Source organism: Acanthisitta chloris, unplaced genomic scaffold (genome assembly GCF_000695815.1).
Source record: "Acanthisitta chloris isolate BGI_N310 unplaced genomic scaffold, ASM69581v1 scaffold11700, whole genome shotgun sequence".
Classification (NCBI taxonomy): domain Eukaryota; kingdom Metazoa; phylum Chordata; class Aves; order Passeriformes; family Acanthisittidae; genus Acanthisitta; species Acanthisitta chloris.
This window is the reverse complement of record NW_008653373.1, coordinates 15,070-38,543: the sequence shown is the minus strand read 5'-3', so window position 1 is coordinate 38,543 and position 23,474 is coordinate 15,070. Positions and strand designations below refer to the sequence as shown.

The window sequence follows — 23,474 nt, the reverse complement described above, 5'->3', positions numbered from 1 at the left end:
GGAAAACAGGAATCTCTAGGATATCAAGCCATCTGTGTCCATCCAGTTCGGGATGTCAAAGTGGCAGATGGAACGCAAAGCACCAGGGTTGAAGGGGCTGTAAGATATGAGCAAAATTTTGCTTATAATAAATTTAATATTCATGTGGTAACTGACGGAAAAAAACTTGAGCAGAGAGGATTGGCTGGTTCCTTGCTGCCCAGAAGTGTAAACTGAAGAACCATTGATTTACAGTATTTCTGTCATGCAATGTTGATATGAGAATTTCCCAATTAGCACTCAAATCCACTGTACAGAAGACTGAGTGATTTCTGTAGAAAACAGCACTACTCTGTGGCTGAGAAGTTGTTTATAAATAAACATGGTGGAACAATTTTTTTCAGCCTCTATAATAATGTGGGACAACAGGCTTCAAACCAGTCCTGCTCACACTTGTGTGAACATAGTGCACCTTCTTTGATCCACAGTCTGTTCTTTTAGGAAGAATTTCCATTATCTGAGTTTGACAGGAGCACATGATGCAGAAAAGTTTTGGATTTGTTTGTTGACTGTGTGTAGTTCTTTGAAAAAAAATTAATTTTTGAAGCCATGTTAATTCTCTTCAGAAAGTTTTCTGCAAATACTCAAAAGTCTCAAGAAACCCTGGTATCATGTTTTGATTTTATATCATAAATGGTAGAGCAGTGACTTGTGCTTTAAGAAGATGATTACCTAAATTCACATTGAATATATTAAGCATGTGCAAACATTGCAGTGTTCTGTATAAAATGATTTAAATTGGATGCATCTACATAGGCCACTTCTTTGAAGGTTTTATAATGAAGTTGAGGGTGAATATATAGTGTCCTGCTATCAGAAAATAAGTTTGAAGTTCATGTACAGAAGATACTTTGTAATTGGTTAAAGACTAAAGCTCATAAGGGAGATTCAGTGCCTGAAATGGAAGGTTCCTGATGAAGGAAAGACAAGTACTCTCAGAGAGACAGTGTGTACAGGCCTGAAGGCAAGACCCATGTTGTTACTATTCACTTGTAATTAAAGGGACTTATGAGTCCAGTATGTCTTTCAACTTCACGCTGTGCCTGCAGACATGATTGAGTAGAACTGAATATCAGTCTTTGAGTAAAAGAGCTGTAACCTTCTGAAATTTTGTTGCTCTACTTTATAAACAAATCACTAGTATTGGTTTATTATGCATTATTGAGTTTGTTTCTGGACAGCTAAAATTGAAGACTTTATTCGTATTAATTTTTAGATTTTTAGCATGATTCACAATGTTTCTCACAAGTCTTTAATTGCATATAGTTGCTTTTCTAAGGAGGAAGGGAATTATGTTTTAACCTAATTTGTTAAGATAGGTTGTAGCCTGTTCCCCTTAGAATACTTACTCATGCACTTTTACAGATACATTAGCTATATGTCTTTGGTTTGGTTCTTTCAATGAACAGAGCTTTTATTCAAAATTCCCTACAGAAGTGCTTACTAGTGCTAGTTAATGTTTTAGAAAACTGGGAATTCTTTTTGCCTTTTTATTTCTAGATGTCACAATTCAAAACAGTGAATTAATGAGTGGCAGTATGGACAAAGGAACATTAGGTTCAGGATCCAAGAACAACATCTTCTACATCTTGCTGAGAGACTGGGGACAGGTAGAAGCTGCAGATGCCATGTCACGACTAGCCAGACTTGCTCCAGTCTATCTTTGTACGTACATTTCCTTGTAAAATTGTATTTTAATGCAGAAATAGAGAGCTATCAAGCAAGACTTTTGCTTCAAATATGACATATTCTGTTTTCAAAAAATAAACTGGTTGTGAAGCTGACAGAGACAATGAAACAACTGATTGTGCTTATGAAATGCTTGTGATGGTCACAAAAAATAATGTGCCCAATGATAATATTTCCTGGGTTTAATTTGTTTTCTCTATGTGAGATACTGCTATCAAAATATTTTTTTTTTAATAATAGCTAATCGTGGCTTCTCAATTGGAATTGGTGATGTAACCCCTGGGCAGGGCCTGCTAAAAGCTAAGTATGAGCTCCTGCATGCTGGTTATAAGAAATGTGATGAGTATATTGAAGCTCTCAACACTGGCAAGCTACAGCAGCAGCCTGGGTGTACTGCAGAAGAGACATTAGAGGTAAAATTTTTAATTTATATCCCTGCACGTTTAGTGTAGAGACTTCACAAATATAGTTATGTACATTGTGAACTTTGAAGTTGTCTTCTGAAACCTAAAAATACAAGCAAATACAGTCTGTAGGTACACAACTTCAGCTGTCTATATAGAGTTAACATTAAGATGTTTGTATGCATCTAAAAAAGTTAGCTAAACACTTGACAACTCCCTCCATCCCTCCATGCCAGCATGTATTGGGGTGATACAAGAGAATAATTACATAGGTAGTTGGAATGGAGTTGATTACATTTATCAAGATTTCCTTTTATACATCTGTCATCTTGTATGGTTAATGTCTGTGTTTTACCTTTGAAAATAAAAGTAGGAAGAAAAAGGAAAAAATCCAAACCCCATCACACCCCAATCAGAGAGCCCCACCCTGTGATCAACTACAGCCACAGTCATCCAGTTTGCAGTGGAACTTTGACTGCAAGAAGTGTCTTGCAGTCCTTTCCACTCTTATTTGGACACCTGTGTATGTCCTAGCATTTTTTTATACAGTTATTATGTTCCTAATTGCTGGAAATACCAGCATTGAACTTTGTGAAAGAAGTCCAAAAATACATTATTTTTCTAGTACCTTTTCATGTAGCACATTAAGTCTTATTGCAATGCTCAACTGAGCTTAAGTTTGTGCTGCTGATAAAAGAGATTGTCATGTTCCTGGATACCCCTGTCTTATCCCAACAAAGGCATTTTATGCAGCAAACTGGAAGTTATGCAAGTTAACATTTATTAAACTTGTGTTACCCAAACCAATGACTAGGTTTCTTTATTGTATCTTGAATTTGCTTTGACTGCTGGAGGCTTTGTTGGGAGTGATAGAATCCTGTTTGTGTATGGTTTTTTTAATAAATGCTGAATCCCTGTAACCTTGGATTTCAGGCCTTAATCCTAAAAGAACTCTCAGTTATCAGAGATCATGCTGGCAGTGCCTGTCTCAGAGAACTGGACAAGAGCAACAGTCCCCTTATCATGGCTCTCTGTGGTTCTAAAGGTAGGGACAGCTGAACTTTGCATGTAGATTGCTCTCTCCATCACCGTTGTGAAAATTACTTATTCTGTCTTTATAGCTTGTTTTATACTGTTAGTTGTGCAAGTTCATGTCATAACTATTTTAAATGACTCAGGTTGGGTATAGCTAATTAAAATCAAGCTGATTTTTGAGGTTTTGTATCTTTAAATTTTTAGTAGAAGTTGAAAAACATCCTATTAAAACTTAAGATGTTAAGATGAATTAATTCATCAGTAAAAAGTTTTCAGTTGCATTTCTACTTCAAATATTTATATCACATATAAAAATCAACTGGAAATTGTATATTCAGAATTGGAATTAATATTTCATAGAATCATTATTTGGAAGGGACCTTAAAGATCATCTAGTTCCAGCCCCCTGCCATGGACAGGGACACTTTCCAGCAGGCCAGGATGGGACATCCACAACTTCTTAGGGTAACTTGCTCCAGTGGTTCACCACCCTCACAGGAAAGAATTTCTTCCTGATACCAAGTCTAAACCTGCCTTCTTTCGGTTTAAAGCCATTCCCCTTTGTCCAATGCTTACATAGCCTTGTGAAAAGTCCATCTCTGTCTTCCTTGTAGGCCCTTTTTAGGTACTGGAAGGTGCTATGTGGTCTCTCAGGTTCTTGTCTGAGCTTTCCTTTGTTTCCTATGACAATTTGAAGAAATCACGTAACCCTTTGCCTTTTTTATCTGTCTAGTAAATTGTGGAAAGCCTCGAGGTGGCATGTTGTGTTATAAAAATACTGAAATCTAGGAAGAAGAATATATTAAGTGTATAATTTGGGGTGATTGTTGGAAGGCATTTTTTGCAAACATATTCAGCAAATGAAACTTCTAAGTTAGTGACTTAATCCTCTGGAACTTAATTTGTTCTAGGAATCTTTGTAGATACTGATCCCTTTATGAAAAATGTTATTAAAATATGTTTGTTGAAGAAATTGTGAAGCAAAACATGTAGGTTAGGAAGGTGGGTTATATTAAACACAATCCATAATATCAACCAGGACAATGTAAGGACCGTAGTCAAATTGTGATGGCATGAATGTCTGTGACCCAAAGGAAAGAAAAATATAAGGAGTTGCTGGTTGTATCACAGACTTAGTTGTCACCCTCTGCATAAGTACTGAAATGAACAGGATGAGTAACAGAAAAGCTTCTTTAACTCTTGCAATTCTAAGTGGGTTTTTTTTACCAATTCTGAAGCTAAACAATAGATGTTCATGGAAATTAAGGTAGCTCATCAGAGAACAATATATTCCTCATTTGTGAGTGAGGGGTTTTTTTTCCTTTATTTCTTTCCAGGCTCCTTCATTAATATATCCCAGATGATTGCTTGTGTAGGTCAGCAGGCTATCAGTGGGTCCCGAGTTCCTGATGGATTTGAGAACAGATCCTTGCCTCACTTTGAGAAGCATTCTAAGGTAATTCTGTTTATAATAGATGGTGAAGAAAAGTGAAACAAGTTTCCTTAAGCCATTTTATGAAAGATGCATGATAGGATGTGTTGTGATGACATGCTGGAGGTAAAGGATCTCACAGTCAATGTAAAATGTTTTGAGTATGATGTGGGAGTTAACAGTAGTGTTTCAAATTGCCATAGGATGTCTAGTTAGCTTGATTTTTTTACAGGAAGTCTTGCTTAGACCTTTCTAATTTGGTAAAATTAAAGTAAGTCTGATGATACATTTTTTATTCTCTTGAGAGTCCTGAAAATAATTTGTTACAGTTTCTTTTATTATGTTTCACTGCACTAACACTTTTCAGGACAGCTGCTGGGTGTGTGTCTTTAGACAAGTGACACATGCCAGATAAACCATTCTGGAGTCTGTTTTTTTTTTCTTTTATTCCACTAGGATAGATATCATGGGTTATTCTGTGTTTCATGTTTGAGCTTGGTCCTATATGAAGCAATAATGAGTCTCATGCACTTGTTAATGTAATTCAACAAGATAAATTCTTTTTTTAACTGGTATTTGAAATCTAATGAACATTGAAGAAGGTTCTAGGTATAAATCATTCATGTAGTTAGTGTGTTAGGTAACTTGAGTGTCAGATGGTAGCCATGCCACTTATATTTGTCACTATATGTCCAAATTTCAACTTCTGAGTTCTGTAACGTACTGAATAAATTGAAGAAGAAACAATGCTTCATGGACTGGATGAGAAGGTAAAAGTAAAAATTCAGCTCCAGTTTTTTTACTGATTTAAAAAGCACTGCATGTTAGAAAATAAAAAGTGATTTTGTAAGATGAACCTCTATGATCATGGAGGCAGTTTGGAGTTACTTGACTTCAGGGATTCCTGTGTAAAGTTCTCTGGCAAGAACTTTCCTCGGGGCTGAGAGCAAGCCATATAAAAGAATTAATTATGCACATGTCTCCAGTCATGTTTTTTCAGATTCCTTGGTCTTCAACACTACAAATACCTTTGCACTATTATTGCAAAGTGAACATTCTTGTTGCCTTTTCAATTTCTGCAAGTCTAAGGGAGTCCAAAGCATTACACGCTGGTGTAGTGTTTGCACGGAATGGCAAGATGCATGACAAGGCTTGTAGGAGGAGGGGTAAAATCTGTTAGATTAGTTTGGAAGAACTAGGCAAGGGCTTTTGGAGCCATTATTCTGATCTACATACAAACATAGAACTTTGGAGCTAAACCCAGCTGGGATGACTGCTCTGTGTTTGTGGATGTGTTGGCTAACTATCTGAAAGAATTTAGATGACATACAGCATGTTTTTCTGTAACATACAGAATGTACATTGCATTTTAACCATGTTTTTCTCTTCTCTGTAGCTTCCTGCAGCAAAAGGCTTTGTTGCTAATAGCTTCTATTCTGGGTTGACTCCCACTGAATTTTTTTTCCATACAATGGCTGGTCGAGAAGGTCTGGTTGACACAGCTGTAAAAACAGCTGAAACTGGTTATATGCAGGTAACTGTCAGTGGAGTGGGAGTTTTATCAGTCTTGCAAAATGTGGATATTTCTCGTGTGCATGTTGAGGTGATGAGTGGGAAGAAATGTATACGTTCTGTGTGTGTGTGTATTTTCAGTGTAACACAGAGTAATTTATACTGTGAAATGCCTGGATTGGCTCTGTCCTCCAGTAGACATGAGGTTTGTAAACGAGACCTCAGGCAGTGGGACAGTCACATACTTGTATTGAGCTGTTTCCTTTAGAATATGGGTTGTAAAATCCCTTGTTCTATGGAATTACCAAGGACTACTTTCTACGTAGTGTGTTCCTAAAACTGATGTGAATGATGAAAGTTTTGTCTGTGCATTATAACTGAGATTTGAGTTGTGAGTGCTTTTTCAGATACAGGATTTTAACAGTGAGGAAACAGAAAACAAAATCCTTGGTTTGGGTTACATATACATGTCCCTCCAACAAAACGTCTTGCTATTATGAGCAGTCTTAAGACTTCTGTGCAAATATACAAGTAGTATTTAAAATATAGCCCTATTCCAGTGTAACAGGCAGTAGAAAGGTCAAGCTGGTTTGGGACTGAGGACACATTCCAAGACATGCAAGTAACTGTACAAAGACAGAAATCAATTCCTTTTGGGGTGGGTGATTAATTAGATCATTTGTATCCAAAACTAATGGAATAATCTTTGCATCAGTGTAAGTATATACATATGTATATAGAAATATAATAAGCCTTCAAAATATTTTTCCTTTTCAACTTTCATCCTACGTGAATAAATTGCAGCACTTGCATTTTGAATTAAAAATACCCCATGATTATTTCATCTTACCTTTTTTCTCCTCAGTCAAAAAAATTACCATTTTATAGTCTTTGGTGATCTAATTTGCTTTCACAGAACAATGAAGTCCATCTTTAAAATAAAGGTGGCAAAGGAAGATGGTAGTAAAGGGATTGCCCAGTATAAGGAGTTAATGTAAGATAAGTAGCTAACACTGATAGAAAAATAACACTGGCTGTGACAGATGACCTCTTTGGGTTTTGTTAGCGAAAGTATTTTTTGACTGGTTCTGCTTCCACATGCAAGAAGTTTATATCCCTTGAGAAATAAACCTGATTGGAAGAATATTATTATTCTGTAAAAGAAACCCAAATAAATTCCTCAGACTACAATAGATTCACCTAGCTTAGCATTCCTGTATGGTGGAATTTCTAAAAGTAGAGTATTCTGTTGTTGCTTTAAATTTTGTTACTGTTGACTTTTATGTTCTCTGGAATGTGCAGTAGAGGCCTAGGGCTAACATATGACTTTAAATTGGTTTTCATGCCTGCTAATCACTGTGTCAGATTTATTTCCTGTGTCCAGTTCTATGCTGCTTGTAATCCCAATCAATAGCTATTTTAAAAAAGATCAATTTAATTCCCTTGCACTTCATTTTTATTTTTTCAGAGACGGTTGGTAAAATCACTTGAAGATCTTTGCTCACAGTATGATTTGACAGTCAGAAGTTCTACTGGTGACATTATACAGTTTATTTATGGAGGAGATGGCTTGGATCCTGCAGCCATGGAAGGGAAAGATGAACCTCTGGAATTCAAACGAGTTCTAGACAATATCAGGGTAAGGATTGCTGAAATCCTTGCTGGAAGTGTGTAAAGAGTATTAAGCATGTAGGAGGAAGTAGAAATCCTGGGGAGAATTGTTTCAGTTGAAATATTTCCTTTTAATTTTATTATTTGAGTGGTCCTGGTCAATCTTTCAGCATGTGTATTCTGAGTTACAGACAATTTTTACAGTGGAGCAGAGCAAGTAGGGCTGAACTTTTTATAACATGTGAAAAGTAGAATTTTTTTTCTGTGCTTGGGTGTTAGTTTGGTACATTACACAAAATAATTCCTTCCTAAATCAAGACACGCATGTTCTTTGTGTTGAACTGGCTGAAGTGTTTTTAATAACTCTGGATATATTGTGATGTTTCAAGACCTGTATTATTTGGTTTTGGTTTTGTTGCTGATTGGTTGGTGTGTCATGGCCTCCCGTGTCAGTGAAATCCTTTCACTTGAAATAACTGTTCAGATGTCTGTAATATGAGTGTAATAAATTAGTAGAGTTAGAAATGTCTGTGTCTATACCTTCAGATTTACATAAATAAGTAGAAGTGTATGTGGCCCTTCTCTTCAGAGTAGTCTGGTATTATATAGTAAAACATAAGCAAGCAAAAATCCCCAACAAACACTACCAAGAAAACTGCAACCAAAACTATAGAATGATGTTAATCAGTTCAACATATCTGTATTCTCTGTCTTTGCAATGAAGTTTTTGTGCCTGTGTTTTATGTGAAGAAGTAATGTTTTTGCTGCTTCAGGCTGTATATCCATGCCGAAGTGAACCAGCCCTTAGTAAAAATGAATTGGTGTTAACATCTGAGTCCATCATGAAGAAGACTGAATTTCTTTGCTGCCGAGACAGTTTTCTGCAGGTAATTATCTCACTTCTTTATCACACTGTGATTAGCTTTTCCTAATAAACTAAGGGAATGAAATAAAATGGTCTTATCGATCTGTTTAAGCTATGGCTGAATTTTATGTGCTAGTAGCAGGAGTAGTAGTTTGTTCAGTTATGTATTTCTCTGCATTTAGGGGTGGGGAAGTAGGGCTAGTAATTATTACTGTGGTAATTATTCACATTCACCACAGGAATATTAGAAATGAGAGAAAAATCTAGTTATTTTTGAGTAGAAGGTATGCTGATCTGAGATGTCTTTCTGGAATTTCTCTCCCTAGAAAGATGGTACAGTAATTATGTGCTTCCCCTGGGACATCAGAAAGTAAATAACACTTACTGACTCAATGAAAGAAACCACTAGGACTGAGTATCATACTCCATTATTCTTCATATGTTTTGGTCTGAACAATTTTCTGAATAGCTGTTTTTCTTCATTTGCTCGTTTTCCTGTAGTGGAAACACTAGCTCTGTACTTACACTGATTTACACGGATAAGCACAGATATGGCTACGTCACCTTAGTGATAATTAGTTTAATTTAAGATTTTTAAGTTTTAGAGAGTTACATTTTCTTCTTTCCTTTTTTTTTTCCTGTTCATCCTTGAAGACATTAACTGAGACAGGTTATGAAAAATATAATGAGGTAATTGTAGCATGTGTGTGCACTGTGTGAGCATTAATGTTAGTGCTTTTTAGCTGAAGATGTGTGCATAGTGCTAAAGTACCTAATTAGCATATACACATTACTGCTTGTTAAATTATAATATAGATGTTCATCACAGTAATGTAACCTTTCCAATGGTGAAAACCACAACACATGAATTACTCCCCATAGTTAAATTTAAGGATTTTGAGGATTTGAAGAAACTTTCTTTTAGAAGTTTTCTTGACTTTACTTTCTAAATCTCATTCTTTCAACCTTTAGGGATATTAGCATGTTTTTCTGGTGTTTTTGTGTCTCTTCTGCCACTTTTCCATTCCAGAACAGAGATATTTCTTATTGCTGTTGTTTTAGGAGGAGTTTCCTATAATGGCTTATGCACTCTTATCCAGAACACAGTATGTCTACATAGCCTTTTCCAAACAGACTGTCGTTTGTCTGCCTGCACTCTGCCCTTGCTGGAGGGAATTCAACTGATGAAAAAGCAGATTGTTGTCTGGCATGGTTTCAATTGTGTTAATGTTTTAACATATTTTAGTATATTAAGGTACAGGTGAAGAGAAATTTTTATTTTCTTCTTAGTGGAGTTGGGAGGATCTTTAGAAACTTCCACAATGAAAAACAAAATTCCGTCGTTGTTCTGTGACTTTTTTTTTTTGGTAGATGCTGGAATGTGTGTGCTGGGAGTGTGATGCAAGCATAGCAAAAGCTCAGCACAGAGGCAGTCAGTGCTGCCATAAGTAGAGTTGACCTAATGGGTCTACCTGGACTTGAATGGATTTTTGCTGAATCTTGTGGCATTGTCTGCATTTCAGTGGTATCTTCACAGTGAGGATCCTCCCATGAGGAGTGCTTCATGTACATGCATGATCCCACTAGCTTGAGTGCTAGGACATGTGATGCAAACACCTGGGTGACTGTGGTTTATACCCTGAACAGCTATTTTGAATACCTGTTGACAGTGTAGGAGCTGGCAAGGACCATGTTGAGCCAGAGTTTACTGAGTCTATTTGGTGCCTATTTGTTAATCTGTTCCAGACTAAAAGACTTTATAGATTTAGACAGTGTGAAAAAATCGATGTGTTTTTGAGTCCACTCTGGAAGTTACACAGCTGTGCTCATAGAGGACAGTGTTGCACTGAAGATTAAAAGTCCATAGAGAGATGGGCACAGTAAAGAGTCAGATACATTTTTCATTCCAGTTGTAGCGTAAATGATTCCATAATTTGGATGAACTGCCAACAGATAACTGAAAGTTGAGAGGAATAAGTAATTTCCTCTTTTAAGTCTTGTGCATGAATAAAACTTGACAATGAAAAATAAAAGTCTTCAGAGATTTATTTTTCACCTTTTTTGACTCTAGTGTGTGGAAATAACATATAATTTGAGTACGTTATTCAGAATTATATATAATAATTGATTTATTATGTTGGGGTTGTTTGGATTTTTTTAAAGTACTTTGGAACTCAGAGGCTGTCAGAGAGGAAAAGTTGACAATAAACAGTTTCCCATAATGCTCTTTACACTCCTTTGCAGTTTTGGTCTTAAGTCTGCCCCGTTGTGGAGTTGGGCCATATGACCACATGACCAATTTTTCAGCCACCGTGATGACTCCTTTTGAGGAGCTGGTGGTGGTGTGGTTATTGTTACTGTGCCCTGACTTTGTGTGAGTAGGTAAAAATTTAAAAGAACACAGTTTTCAGTGTTCTAGAGGGAGAAGTTAGTGTTACATCTTCTGCCTTCTTCCCCTTCTACTCCTCCCTACCTACCCCTCCACAAAATAAGCATCTTTCAAGACTGCATGGCTTTTAAAGTCTCTCCTTAGTGTGGTTTTGGTTTTGTTCTAGATCAGATGTTCTTGATGATCTTATGCAAGTCCTGCAATATTCCTTTTTTTATGCACCTGTAGTAAAAATACTAATTTCTCTAATACTACATTACTACTTAAGACTTATTTTAGGAAGTAAGTAAAATTATGGATTCTGTGCAAGTATTTTACAATCAAAAGCCTTTAAAATGACAAATATTTCATTTGTTAATAATATAACTTACTGCAAGGCAAAAGGGGCAAAAATGTATGAATGCATCCTGTCATCCAAGTGGGAAAGCAACTTTGAAGCATCCGTTCCAGCACACACTTCTGTTGTCTAGTCTTTGATTTGAACTTTGCATTAGTGTTCACAGAAAATAATGTAGTCTGAAAAATATCTTGAATACCAGTGAGTGTTGTTATTTTGAGAATCTGAGTATTCTGTTAGAATATAGTAGAAGTATTTTGATAATGATTCTATGAACTCAGCTGTAAAAAAAAAGAAAAAAAAGAATACAAAATAAAAGGCAGTCCTTCAAATATTTTTTCAGTTTTGCAATTGTCGGTGCTCAGCTACTGTGGTGGTTGCAAGGAATCCAGTACCTGGTGCACGGGAGGTGATAGTATGTAATCATCATCCTGTTTGTCAGGACTAATGGGGTGGAAAGGGTTTGAAAGGACTCTAAAAAACCAAACTGTTCGTTGCTCCATGGTGGCTTTTCTAAATCATTGTTGAATCATTGCTTTTCGCTTGTACTTTGGTTTTGATAACTCTGTGTTAGGATAATGACTTGCACTGAGTCCACTTCTGTGGAAGAGTTTAGTCATGGACTTCATATTTCATGGCCTCTAGTGTACATATCTACATCCAAAGTGTAATGACCAAATGATCTTTCATAGAAATGTTGGATGTGTTTCTAACAGTATTGTTTCAATTTATGTCTTAATAAAGACTGTTAGAATTACTTTTGGGTAAGACTGGTAAGAGAGTGAAAAGTTTATGTACAACAACATGTTACATGCAATTATGTGCAAGACCTCTCCACAGCATAGAGAAGTTGTTTGAATTATGTTAGGTAGACACTGACACATGTATATATCAATTTTGAGGGGTTTCCCCCCACAAATAAGGTACATCATGAATCTCTGAAATCTGTCCAGCAGACATACTTTATATGCTTCCTCTCTTGCCACAGTCTTTCTATTTTGACTATTTTGAATACTGAGAAATGGGTGAGAATGTGTTTATGTGAGAAAATAAGAATGTTGAGTTTTGAGGGTTTTTTTATTTTTGTTAAATCAGTTTCAGCAGGTGGTGGGTAGGAAGGGGGGATCAACTCCAGTCAAGTCTCTTCACTTGTCAGTGTGTGCTCAGGAAGGATGCTTTTATTCAGTGTGGACCAAATTCCTCATGTACTGCTACTAATTTGTGGTTACACAAGACTGAATCTGGATTGCTGAATTCTAGTGTATGTGCGTGTCTAAGTTTTGATGTTCCTCTCTTCATATTGTGCATTGTTAGTTTATTTTGAAAATATTCTGTTTAAGTCTCTTCACTTGTCAGTGTGTGCTCAGGAAGGATGCTTTTATTCAGTGTGGACCAAATTCCTCATGTACTGCTACTAATTTGTGGTTACACAAGACTGAATCTGGATTGCTGAATTCTAGTGTATGTGCGTGTCTAAGTTTTGATGTTCCTCTCTTCATATTGTGCATTGTTAGTTTATTTTGAAAATATTCTGTTTGGAGTGCTAAGCACTTCCTGCTTTTTTTGACTTCAGTATGAAGACCATGTGTTTGCTTACTGTTGTTTAATGTGATTTCAGGAAATTAAGAAGTTCATCAAAGGTGTTTCTGAGAAGATAAAAAAAACTAGGGACAAGTATGGAATTAATGACAATGGCACAACAGAGGTAATTAGTTTCAAGGGGGTAATTATGTAGTTCTTTTAAATTTTCATAAGTTATTGCTTTTCCAACTGTTCTATACTCTTTTCAGCCACAAGTTTTATATCAGTTGGATAGGATTACTCCAACACAACTGGAGAAGTTTCTGGAGACTTGTAGAGACAAGTACATGAGGTAAGTGTCTAGCCTGTTATGTTCTCGATGCTGCTGCTTTGTTTGCAATGTAGGAGTGCATTTTGCTATTTTTACTGTATGAATGTTGCTTCTGTTGTGAATGCAGTACAAATGAGGAATTAGAAACAGTTGGCTCTAGTGACAAACATTGCAAGACAAATGTAGGATGCAAAATAAAAGCATCACTGTCTACATGTGGGCTTGTTAATGCAGAACTGAGACTTGTACAACAGTTCTAGAGGTCTGACAGGTGAGGTTTTTACATTTCTGTCTTGAGTCATAATCAGATTCTTTCATTAAAAGACTCCTTTGGTTTGGTTTCCTTTTACATTGTAGAAAAAATGCTTTGTATTTCATTTTATATTTCTCGAACTTGCAAGGCTACCTGCTTGTGTTTAGGCACCTTCCTTCTGAAATAGTAATCATAGCAGCAAAAACATCATTTTCTTCTCTAGCTACTTCCTACTTATATCCACAGATTGTGTTTTGACAGCAGATTCTGGTAAGAGCCATAAGTGATAGGATTCAGAGTGAGGGAGGATATTGTTAAACACTAACATTTTTACACCCACTGGCAGACATGTTCCCTTCCTCCCCCTCTTGCAGGAGGTTGTTCAAAATGTCCAATAAGTCCATGCAGAACAATATCTGAATAGATCGGTTTCAAATTCATACGTATCTTGATAGTTGTTCTTCATCTACACAGTCTGAAGAGTTACATCACACTCCATTCTAACATGTTCTTGGATCTGTTACGCACTTATGAATTCTTTTGTTTGTTATTCTTGGTCTCTAACTCGATAGTGATAGTGTGGATGTTTTCTTGTCTTTATCCATTGAGATTTGTTTGATTTACCTAGACTCCTTGGATTTGGTTGTTGGCACGCAGCCATTGGTGCTGTCTGCTTTGTGGTCTCATGCTCACCTGCTTCAATTTTTTGAAAATTTTTTTCTTCTAGAAAATTGACTTATATGTTAAATTCTCAACTATTTTAGAGCAGTTAGCAGTTTTCTGCTTTTAGTTATGAGGAATACTTGTTTACATTTGTCTTAAGTGTTCTTAAACATGAATTACCTATTTTACTGTAAGTAAGTAAGTGTTAGCGTATGGAGTTCCCTGAAGGGAGAATCCTATATCTAGTGCTTGTTGCTTAGGAGGAAGAGAACAAGCATTTTGTTTTCTGTGATGGAAGTTATCCTGGATCTGTGGAATGCCTGTATGACAGGGTAGCTTCTTGCCTTGCATGAGATCAGTCTTAAGTATTACCTTTTAACCTCTCTTCTGTTCCTTTACTAAAAACCAATAATATATTAATGAACTTGCTGTATATCTACCAAAATAGTTTCTGTTGTTTTTTGCTTAGGCTTTTATACCTTATTGAGTTCAATGTCTCTTTCTGTATTTTTTTATGAGGGCACAGATGGAGCCTGGTTCTGCAGTAGGAGCTCTTTGTGCACAGAGTATTGGTGAGCCTGGCACACAGATGACTCTGAAGACTTTCCATTTTGCTGGTGTTGCTTCAATGAACATTACTTTGGGTGTGCCAAGAATCAAAGAAATCATTAATGCTTCAAAGGCTATTAGGTACTAACATTGTTTTAATTTGTTTCAGTTTTTTTTCCGTTGCCCAAGTGAAACCTGATGGATAAATTTGCAATATAGGATAGCATTATAGGTTTGCTATAATCTATAATATGCTACACATCATTCAATACAAATACCCAAACAAGAAAAATCTGATGTCTGCCCAACTATAAGTGATACTTTGGCCCAGAGAGAAGAAAAATGAGGGAAAGTGGTTATTTGTTAAGTTTAATATTCCATTAGGTGTCTCATATATTGTGAACCTTTTTAGTGTGCAGTAGTAGTTCATGTATACCTATTCCTAGTAATACTAGAATAACATACACCAAGCAAACAGTCACTACTTGTTGTCTTACAACCTCTTGTGTGTTTTCTTGTTTTTACCAATATGATGTACATGAACAATAATTTTATTAAATATAACTGAGGAACCTTAAAGTCTCTTTTTCTCTTATTAAATACTGCTCCAGATATGAGATCAGTTCCATTAGAAAAACCATCATTAAAGTTGCCATCTGTAATCTAGCTAAGCAATTTCCTAACTTCTTTTTTGGTGTGTGTGTTTGTTCTTTGTAGCACCCCTATTATAACAGCACAGCTGGACAAAGATGATGATCCTGATTTTGCCCGTCTGGTTAAAGGAAGAATTGAGAAAACTTTGCTAGGAGAGGTAGGAAAAATTGTATTATTTCTAATGATTTAAAAGTTTAATTAGTCAATTGCTATAGGGAATTCTAGCCATATTCACATGCTAACTATTTTGTCCTTGTCTCTTTAAGATTTCAGAATATATTGAGGAAGTGTTTCTTCCAGATGATTGTTTCATCCTGGTGAAGCTGTCTTTAGAGCGCATTAGACTACTGAGATTAGAGGTGAGTTGTCCAGTTCTTATGCAAAATATGCCTTGAATATGTTCCAAAGGGTCTCTCAATCCTGTCCCAGAAACAGAAATCACACTAGTGGAAGTTTAAAAAAAAAGAAGAAAGTGAATGAAGAATGTCCTGTGGCTACATTACATCTAGAGGGATACTGGTTAGCAGAATTGATAATTTTCCCTTTATTTGGAACTGCGAGAGCATGCACTCATTTCTTTGTGTCTTGCTAAATCCAGGGATGCCCTTTCTGTCTTTTGGCTAACGTATAGGCTAGTACTATCAGCTTAGGATATTATTTCATCAATTTTTAAGAGTGTATTTGGGGGTTTTTTCCTACATTCCTCTTTTTTTATATTCTGTTGAAAGACTGCTGCACTTATTTGAGCAGATTAATACATGTTTAGAGATAACCCTAGTGTTTGTTCCCTGACTTCTGCCACAGGTGAATGCAGAGACTGTGCGCTACTCTATTTGCATATCCAAACTCCGAGTCAAGCCTGGGGATGTTGCTGTCCATGGAGAAGCAGTTGTGTGTGTCACCCCCCGTGAAAATAGCAAGAGTTCAATGTATTATGTATTGCAGTCCCTGAAGGAAGAGCTGCCAAAGGTAAAAACAGAGGTTGCTTCATGCTTTTGTGGGAGGTAATCAGTAATAGTGATTTGGGGTTCCAAGGTGGGAAGACAAAATAATTCTTGTCACTATTGACAATGAAGATAGGCTGAGTCAGTAAGTCTCAGATTGTGATGGTACTGCTTCACAGGTGAAACTAAGCCTGCCTGTACTAATATTTGTAAATAAAATTGAAGCTTCAATAGTTTCATTACAACATTTACTGAAGCGTTCTGAGTGCAGCAGTTGTGTGAAAGTTATATCTTCTTCTACCTGCATCTAAACTTGAACCATGTGACAGTATCTGGCATTTCTGCAGCTTTTTGTGAAGAGACTGTCTACTCTGGATGTAAAAAATAATGATAAATGAACCTTTGGCAGGTGCTATTTCATTTGTGTGGGTCTACCACAAGATACCCAAGTCTGAGTGTGAGGATATCTGCCATGAAACATAAAATGTAGTTAGTAAGGTTTATAGTACAATGTCAGTGTCAGTTTTACAGTAGTGTATTTAAGAGTAAGAAATCTTATTTCATATGTGTTTTAAGTGAGCATTTATTCTACATAGGGGAGCTTCTAAGTAGGTTTGAGTGCTAATAAGGGTTTTACCCTTTTATAGTGTGATACTGTATACATCAAAGTTCCTGTGTTTTTTTTGTTTTGTGAAGGTTGTAGTGCAAGGTATACCAGAGGTTTCCAGAGCTGTCATTCATGTGGATGAACAAAGTGGAAGGGAAAAATATAAACTTCTAGTTGAAGGGGATAACCTACGAGCTGTTATGGCTACTCATGGAGTGAAAGGAACAAAAACATCCTCTAACAATACTTACGAGGTAATGTTTAAATGGTACTGTGGATTTTTCCCCACAGCACCTTCATTACAAGGGCTGGTTTGTGCTCAGATGCAGCAGTTGATATCGAATCAAGCCTGATTTCACTAATACATGTCAGAATGCATTAACACAAGAGAGTAATTCGACTGGCAGTACTGTTCACTTCAAAGAAACTGTTTCTATAAATATTTTTCAAAAGTGCAAAAGGGTAGTAATAGGAATGGAGTATTAATCTGACATCAGATGGCTATTTATTCCAGGAATGTACTTGCTCCACCATTTGTTTCTTCATTAATCTAACACCATCTCTTGTGTAGGTAGAGAAGACACTAGGAATTGAAGCCGCTCGGACAACCATTATCAATGAGATTCAGTATACAATGGTGAACCATGGTATGAGCATTGACAGGAGACATGTTATGTTGCTGTCTGATCTAATGACTTACAAGGTTTGTACTATGTTTCTTCTAAATATTCTCTGTTCATACAAATTAATTTTGCCGTCTTTGAGAAGGACAGGTGAGCTAGGTATAAAGAATTCAAAGTTGTACTGTCCAAATACTTTTGGTTTTGTATCAAACAGAATGCTTAGTAAGTCTTGGCAGGAGGGGGATCTATTTTGATTGAAACAAGTTGATAAGGGAACCATAATTTCATATTGGAAATAGGAATCCTAAAAATTACAGCATGAAAATCAACTGTTTAGGTAACCATGTGTGCAATTTAGGGCTTGCTGTGCAGAAAACCACGTGGGTTGTGGTTCATAACAGCTGCACTGTATGTAAGAGTCAAAGGATGCAGACATTGCAATTAGAATCAGATTACATGAACTCGTTAGTAGAAAATCTTCTGTTCTTTATTGATTGACGTTCTTTCCTTCATATCCAATAAGATTTTTATATTTGAGTACACTTAGTGTAGTAAGATTTTCTAATTTGCCTGCCAGAGTGCAAGGATTTATTATGGGTGAAATGGATGAAGTTCTGACTTCTCCCAAAACTGTAGAGCTTTGTTGTACTGAGTTGCAGCAGTGCCCAGTGCTGACGCTCTGGAGCTGCAACACAGCAGTGCAAAAGGGCATCAGACTGCAGTGTTGTACACTTGTTGGGCTCTCTTGACTGTACCTCTCCTCTGACTTATGCTTCTGTGCACAATCTGATGTAATCAGGATGTTTCTAACAAACAGAGGCAGAAGTTACTCAAGTTTGTTTAAAAAGCCAGGTTTTTTTTTTCTGGAGAGTGAAAAAATGAAGATTTAGCACCTTCTGTAATTTCCTGACAGCTGAAGTCAGATTGATCTGTAGACAATAGGCAGTAGATTCAGCATGGTGCTCTCAGACCCCACTGAAGTTTGTAGCTCAGCAGCTGGTTTATAATTGTGGGTTTTTATCTCATGGCCATGATTTTTTAAAATCTTTTCAATATTTTTGCTTTAAAAATAATCTGTTAACAATTTATAACAACTGCTGTGTGTATGAATCATCACTTCTGTTTTATTTAAATATTGATTAGTACCAAACTATTAACTTTCAGGATGTTGAACTGTGAAACAGCAAATTATGACAATGCTATATTGTAGACTATATTTTTTACTTGCTACTGTTTCTTGTGTTAGAATAAAAGCTATGTTTCAATTGTTCACTTGATTTGCTTTTTTTAGCAAACATAACTGACCTCCAGCAACTATTGTGATAGTCTCTTTGGGTTTTTCCATGAATCCAGGGTGAAGTGCTGGGCATTACTAGGTTTGGACTGGCAAAAATGAAGGAAAGTGTGTTGATGTTGGCTTCTTTTGAAAAGACTGCAGACCATCTCTTTGATGCTGCCTACTTTGGACAGAAGGATTCTGTTTGTGGTAAGTATTCCAAAGTCTGTTGTAGTTGGTGGTCCTAACCCAGCATCTGTAAACCTCTTCAAAGCATTGGATTTTTGCCCTTGTTAAGATTCCTGTTCAGCTTACGTTTCAAAAACTACAGGTCTGGGGCTGATCCATCTTTCAGGACCTTCTTGTTTCTCTACTTCTAATCTTAGTCATTTGGACATCTGTTGTATGTTTCTTAAAGCAGACTTTGGTTTTACTTCTCACCACAGATCTCAGTGAAATACTTGTCCCTCTCTCAGTAGTTCTGTTTTTCCCATTGTCAGAGTTTGTGTATCTTCAACACTTAGACCTGATGAAGAAATCTAGTACCTCATTCAGGACCTTCTTGTTTCTCTACTTCTAATCTTAGTCATTTGGACATCTGTTGTATGTTTCTTAAAGCAGACTTTGGTTTTACTTCTCACCACAGATCTCAGTGAAATACTTGTCCCTCTCTCAGTAGTTCTGTTTTTCCCATTGTCAGAGTTTGTGTATCTTCAACACTTAGACCTGATGAAGAAATCTAGTACCTCATTCAGTATTTATGTTTTCATTTTTTTTGGAAGACATATATGTGTCAGCAGACATGACACATATATAGGTGATTTTGCAGTGGTACCTAGACATAAACAAAATTGGCCTAAAAAGGCCAAGTTCTTGACTTCAGTTAGTTCTGAAGTAAATGGATGAGAACTATGTGTCTTAATTTTTTAATTAGAAGCCTTGTTTCTCAGTACTGGAGTCATTAACAGAACAGACAAGATGCCTCTCCTCAAAAATTTCTTTTAAATGTGTCTGTTCTTCAGTTTTAAATTTAAGTTCATTAGCATCCACTGAATCATCTCCCTGAGTGTTTCATGCTAGAATGTGGCCACAGTTTAAAAATATATGTCTAGATGTGCACAAGTGCATGAATTCACACATCCATACAGCAAAAAGAAAATTCAGTAGATGAGTTCTACAATTCTCTGTCTCTTTATTTTGCATTTCTGACATGTGTTTTAATATTTGGAATTGATTTTTTTTTTAATACCTTTGCCCCCGTTCCTCTCATATTTTCTTCTCCATTAAGCTACATACATTTTGGGAATGATTTGTTTTAAAAGTTTCTGTCTAGTTGGTTTAACAGAGAAAAGAATTCAAACAGGTTTCACCCTTTTCAACATCTGTTTATGCGAGGCCTACCATCCTGGAGCTGGAATTGCTCATTGGAAGCTTCTGGGTGCTAATGAAATATAGAAATATGAATGTGTTATGTTAAGGTTTACTAGTTTGTATGTATCTCTAGGTAGTCTTAGTGTAGTCAGTTTCAAACAGTGTTTTCTAGACAGAATTTTCTGAATTGCTGGAATCTGTTAGAAACCTTCGTGTTCCTAGCTTGTATTTTAAGAACTCTGCCACTTTCTGGCTCCTCAGAATTCCACATGAGTGGGATTTTCTTTTTTTAATTATTATTTACCCATGATAAAAGAAAAGATCCTATGGGAGACAGATTTGATCTGGACAGTAAGGAAAAGAAAATGATTCCTCTCAGTCCCTTCTGAGATGCTAAAATCTTTTTCAGAATCATGTTGAAATAAAAGGCTTTTTAATGTTGTCTTCCATATAAACGTTATAGTTCAAGTAAGGAAATGGAGTGGATAAATCAATAATTGTCTGCTTACCAAGACTGAAGAGGTGATAGCTTGCTTGGGTGAAAAATTGCTGTGCAGCTGCCTATTACTTTGTGAGGCAGTAGGGAGGTGGGGAGAAAGCCTTGTTCTTGTGTATCTGCAAGTGTTGCAAGGCAAGAGAGATGTACAGAATCCAAATGCAGTTTGCATCGTTCAGTGGTTGGCTCAGGCTGAAAGGTTATTGTGCAAAACCAGTTAAGTTTTGTGTGCTAGATGTTAGAAAAGTATTTCCTTTTTCCTTTGTAACCTGTGTGCTATATGGGCCTAAATTTACAGTACCTCCTAAGAATTCTATTTTGCACAAGAATTTCAAGTGCATATTGTTGGCAAATAATGTAGTAGAAATGCAGCAATGGTCTAAGAGAAAAAATACAGACTCTTCATTCATATACATTTGAATTGCAAATCAAATCTTGCCAGAGTCTAAAGAAAATTTATTTTCATCCTTTGTGCTTTCAAAGGTAGAGCTATTTATTGTTCATTTCTCAAACATATATATTGTTATATTTAGAGTGTGCAAAGGTGTCATTTGTAACATAACAGTATGTTCAGAAAAATCCACTGGTATCTGCTGGCTTGCTTTTCATGTCGAACTTTCTTTGGAAAAGTTGTGTACATCAGTAGATCTGGAATATAAATGTGTCAGCACATTGCAGTGATAACGTTATGGCTGTCAAAAATTGCTGTGTCTAAATCTTTCCATTCAAAACAAGCACTTTCTGGATGGTTAGAATGCCCAAAGCAGTATAGCTTCAGTAATGGTTTGCCTTTCCCACTGGAGATTTGCAGGAATTTCAAGGGAACTCAGATTTGACTGAAGTCTTAGCATTGAATCAGAGAATGCATAGAACGTGTCTTCTCCCAAACCAAACCGTCTGAAGCTCTTTAGAGAAGGTGTTTAGGTTAGGTTAAATTTCTCTTACCTAGAATTTAACATGGTTTAACATTGATCGAATGACCATAATATTTAACTAGTGAGGAGACCTTAGTCCTTACATGAGAGGTTTAAGGAGATTTGAAAGACAACACATAACAGAATGAGCTAATGAAAACAGTTTTGTTAATCCTTACTGTTCAGATGTTAACCATGTTTGTTTTTTTTTCCTCTAGGTGTTTCTGAGTGCATCATCATGGGAATTCCGATGAATATCGGAACGGGACTTTTTAAACTGTTGCACAAAGCAGACAAAGAATCAACCCCTCCTAGGAGGCCTCTGATATTTGATAACAATGAATTTCATATTCCCATTGTTACATAGCATTTGAACATAATACAAGATAGCAAAACAAGAAATAGCAAGCAAACATTATTTAAACTGAGACATGTGTTATCAGTTCTGTGTGTCTTAACTGTGAATTGGTAAGTGAAATACTGTCAAAAGAATTGCCCAATCATATACCACCTGTTGTCAATACAGACCCTGAAAGGAGAGGCTGCTCTGCTCCAGAGAGTGGAAGCACATTTAAAGTGAATTTCACCTGATAACATTTTCTTTTTTTGTTAATGTGCTGTTAACTCAGTATTAGATACTGATTAGATTCAGATTTTATTAGAAAAACAAAACAACACATAAACCACATTGCAAAAGAGTTCTGTGAGCTTACCCAGATTTTTTCAGCAGGAGCTGCAGAGGTCACTCTATGGCTGTTAAGAACAGAAACTTCAGAAAGCTAGAACTGAGTCTCTGATTAATTCATACTGAGTTCAGGAGTGCTGTTCAGCGTGTTTGAAATATTTGCTCTTTGCTTGTGATATTTTTAATTGGTTTTCCTTTATCCCAAGTTATTATCCAGTAAATAGTTTTCCTCCCCAGGATTCTGTTTTGGGAATGTACCTGCAAGAAGCTGCACATTGTAAAGCTGCTACTAAATTCTGAGAAGCCTGTTATAAGAATACTGTGAATTATAAATAGTGTTTTATATGATAGCAGCTGTCTAACTGCTGGAAACTGTAATTTACAGCACTCTTAGTTTTGGGAAAGTTTCATAATTGAGCAGGATCATCTGAACAACCTACTTTTATTATATGAAGTAGAAATAGAAAGGGATACTGATTTCATTGCCATGAAATAATTTGAAAGTATTTCTAGCTTTAGCCCAGTAGAGCAGTTTTCAGAATGAATATAGATTTCAAATTATTGCAGTGTAGTAGGTTTAAATTTACTGTGGTGCTATGGAGGGAAAGTATCTTGGTGTTTTGATAGCAATGTTTGTGTATTCATTGTGTTCATAACATGGTCAAGGCTGCAGAGAAATGAAGTGGAGAAAAAAGCTGAAGTTGTGCCCCCATGAAGTAAAAGCAGGCTGCTGGGTATTCTAGCATTTGAAAATGAACAAGTCTGTGCTGCAGTTTGTCTTTATGTAGCACCAAAAGGGTAAGGCTACCTTCAGAGACTGTAAATATATTGGTTTAAGTCTTAAGGTTCCACTATTTATTTTTTAAATCATCCTCCATGCAGAGATCTCACATGAAATTAGACACAGCTATTGTCAAATTATTCTGTGTTTTCAATGTGATGCCAAGACACACTTCTGCCTAGACTTCGGCAGAGTAAAGGTGGACAATGTAGTGCATTTAGTATCTGCTCTAAAAGCCATATAGGTTTTGTTATCTCTGTTTTAACTATAGAAATTTCAGAATAAATTAAAATTTCCTTTGTGATCTCAGTGAGATTGCCACTTAATGATTTGTCTATTTCTTTTTAAAGATGTAAGTATAAGACAGGTAGGGGCTCCATGGAGAGAAAGCCCATAAACCTTTCCTGTAGTTAAGTACTTAATTTTATCATGGGAATTTCTAATGAAAGTGCTAGGCATTTTTGTGAATATTCTTCTCAAGGTCTAAATGGGT

The 23,474-nt window shown here is 36.2% G+C and overlaps 1 protein-coding gene across 1 annotated transcript in view; it reads left to right on the top strand.

Moving 5' to 3' along the window:
• The window catches only part of POLR3A (polymerase (RNA) III (DNA directed) polypeptide A, 155kDa), a 33,178-nt gene extending 11,277 nt beyond the window's left edge, over positions 1 to 21,901 (top strand). The window contains exons 14-30 of the mRNA XM_009080717.1: positions 1,540 to 1,704; positions 1,969 to 2,141; positions 3,066 to 3,177; positions 4,505 to 4,623; positions 5,996 to 6,133; positions 7,580 to 7,750; positions 8,496 to 8,609; positions 12,932 to 13,018; positions 13,104 to 13,186; positions 14,601 to 14,771; positions 15,348 to 15,441; positions 15,551 to 15,643; positions 16,089 to 16,253; positions 16,925 to 17,089; positions 17,407 to 17,538; positions 18,812 to 18,944; positions 21,734 to 21,901. Of these exons, the coding sequence (XP_009078965.1) occupies positions 1,540 to 1,704; positions 1,969 to 2,141; positions 3,066 to 3,177; positions 4,505 to 4,623; positions 5,996 to 6,133; positions 7,580 to 7,750; positions 8,496 to 8,609; positions 12,932 to 13,018; positions 13,104 to 13,186; positions 14,601 to 14,771; positions 15,348 to 15,441; positions 15,551 to 15,643; positions 16,089 to 16,253; positions 16,925 to 17,089; positions 17,407 to 17,538; positions 18,812 to 18,944; positions 21,734 to 21,882 (2,264 nt within the window). The 3' untranslated portion in view covers positions 21,883 to 21,901. The remainder of the gene's footprint in view (positions 1 to 1,539; positions 1,705 to 1,968; positions 2,142 to 3,065; positions 3,178 to 4,504; positions 4,624 to 5,995; positions 6,134 to 7,579; positions 7,751 to 8,495; positions 8,610 to 12,931; positions 13,019 to 13,103; positions 13,187 to 14,600; positions 14,772 to 15,347; positions 15,442 to 15,550; positions 15,644 to 16,088; positions 16,254 to 16,924; positions 17,090 to 17,406; positions 17,539 to 18,811; positions 18,945 to 21,733) is intronic.
• Positions 21,902 to 23,474: the final 1,573 nt, after the last annotated feature.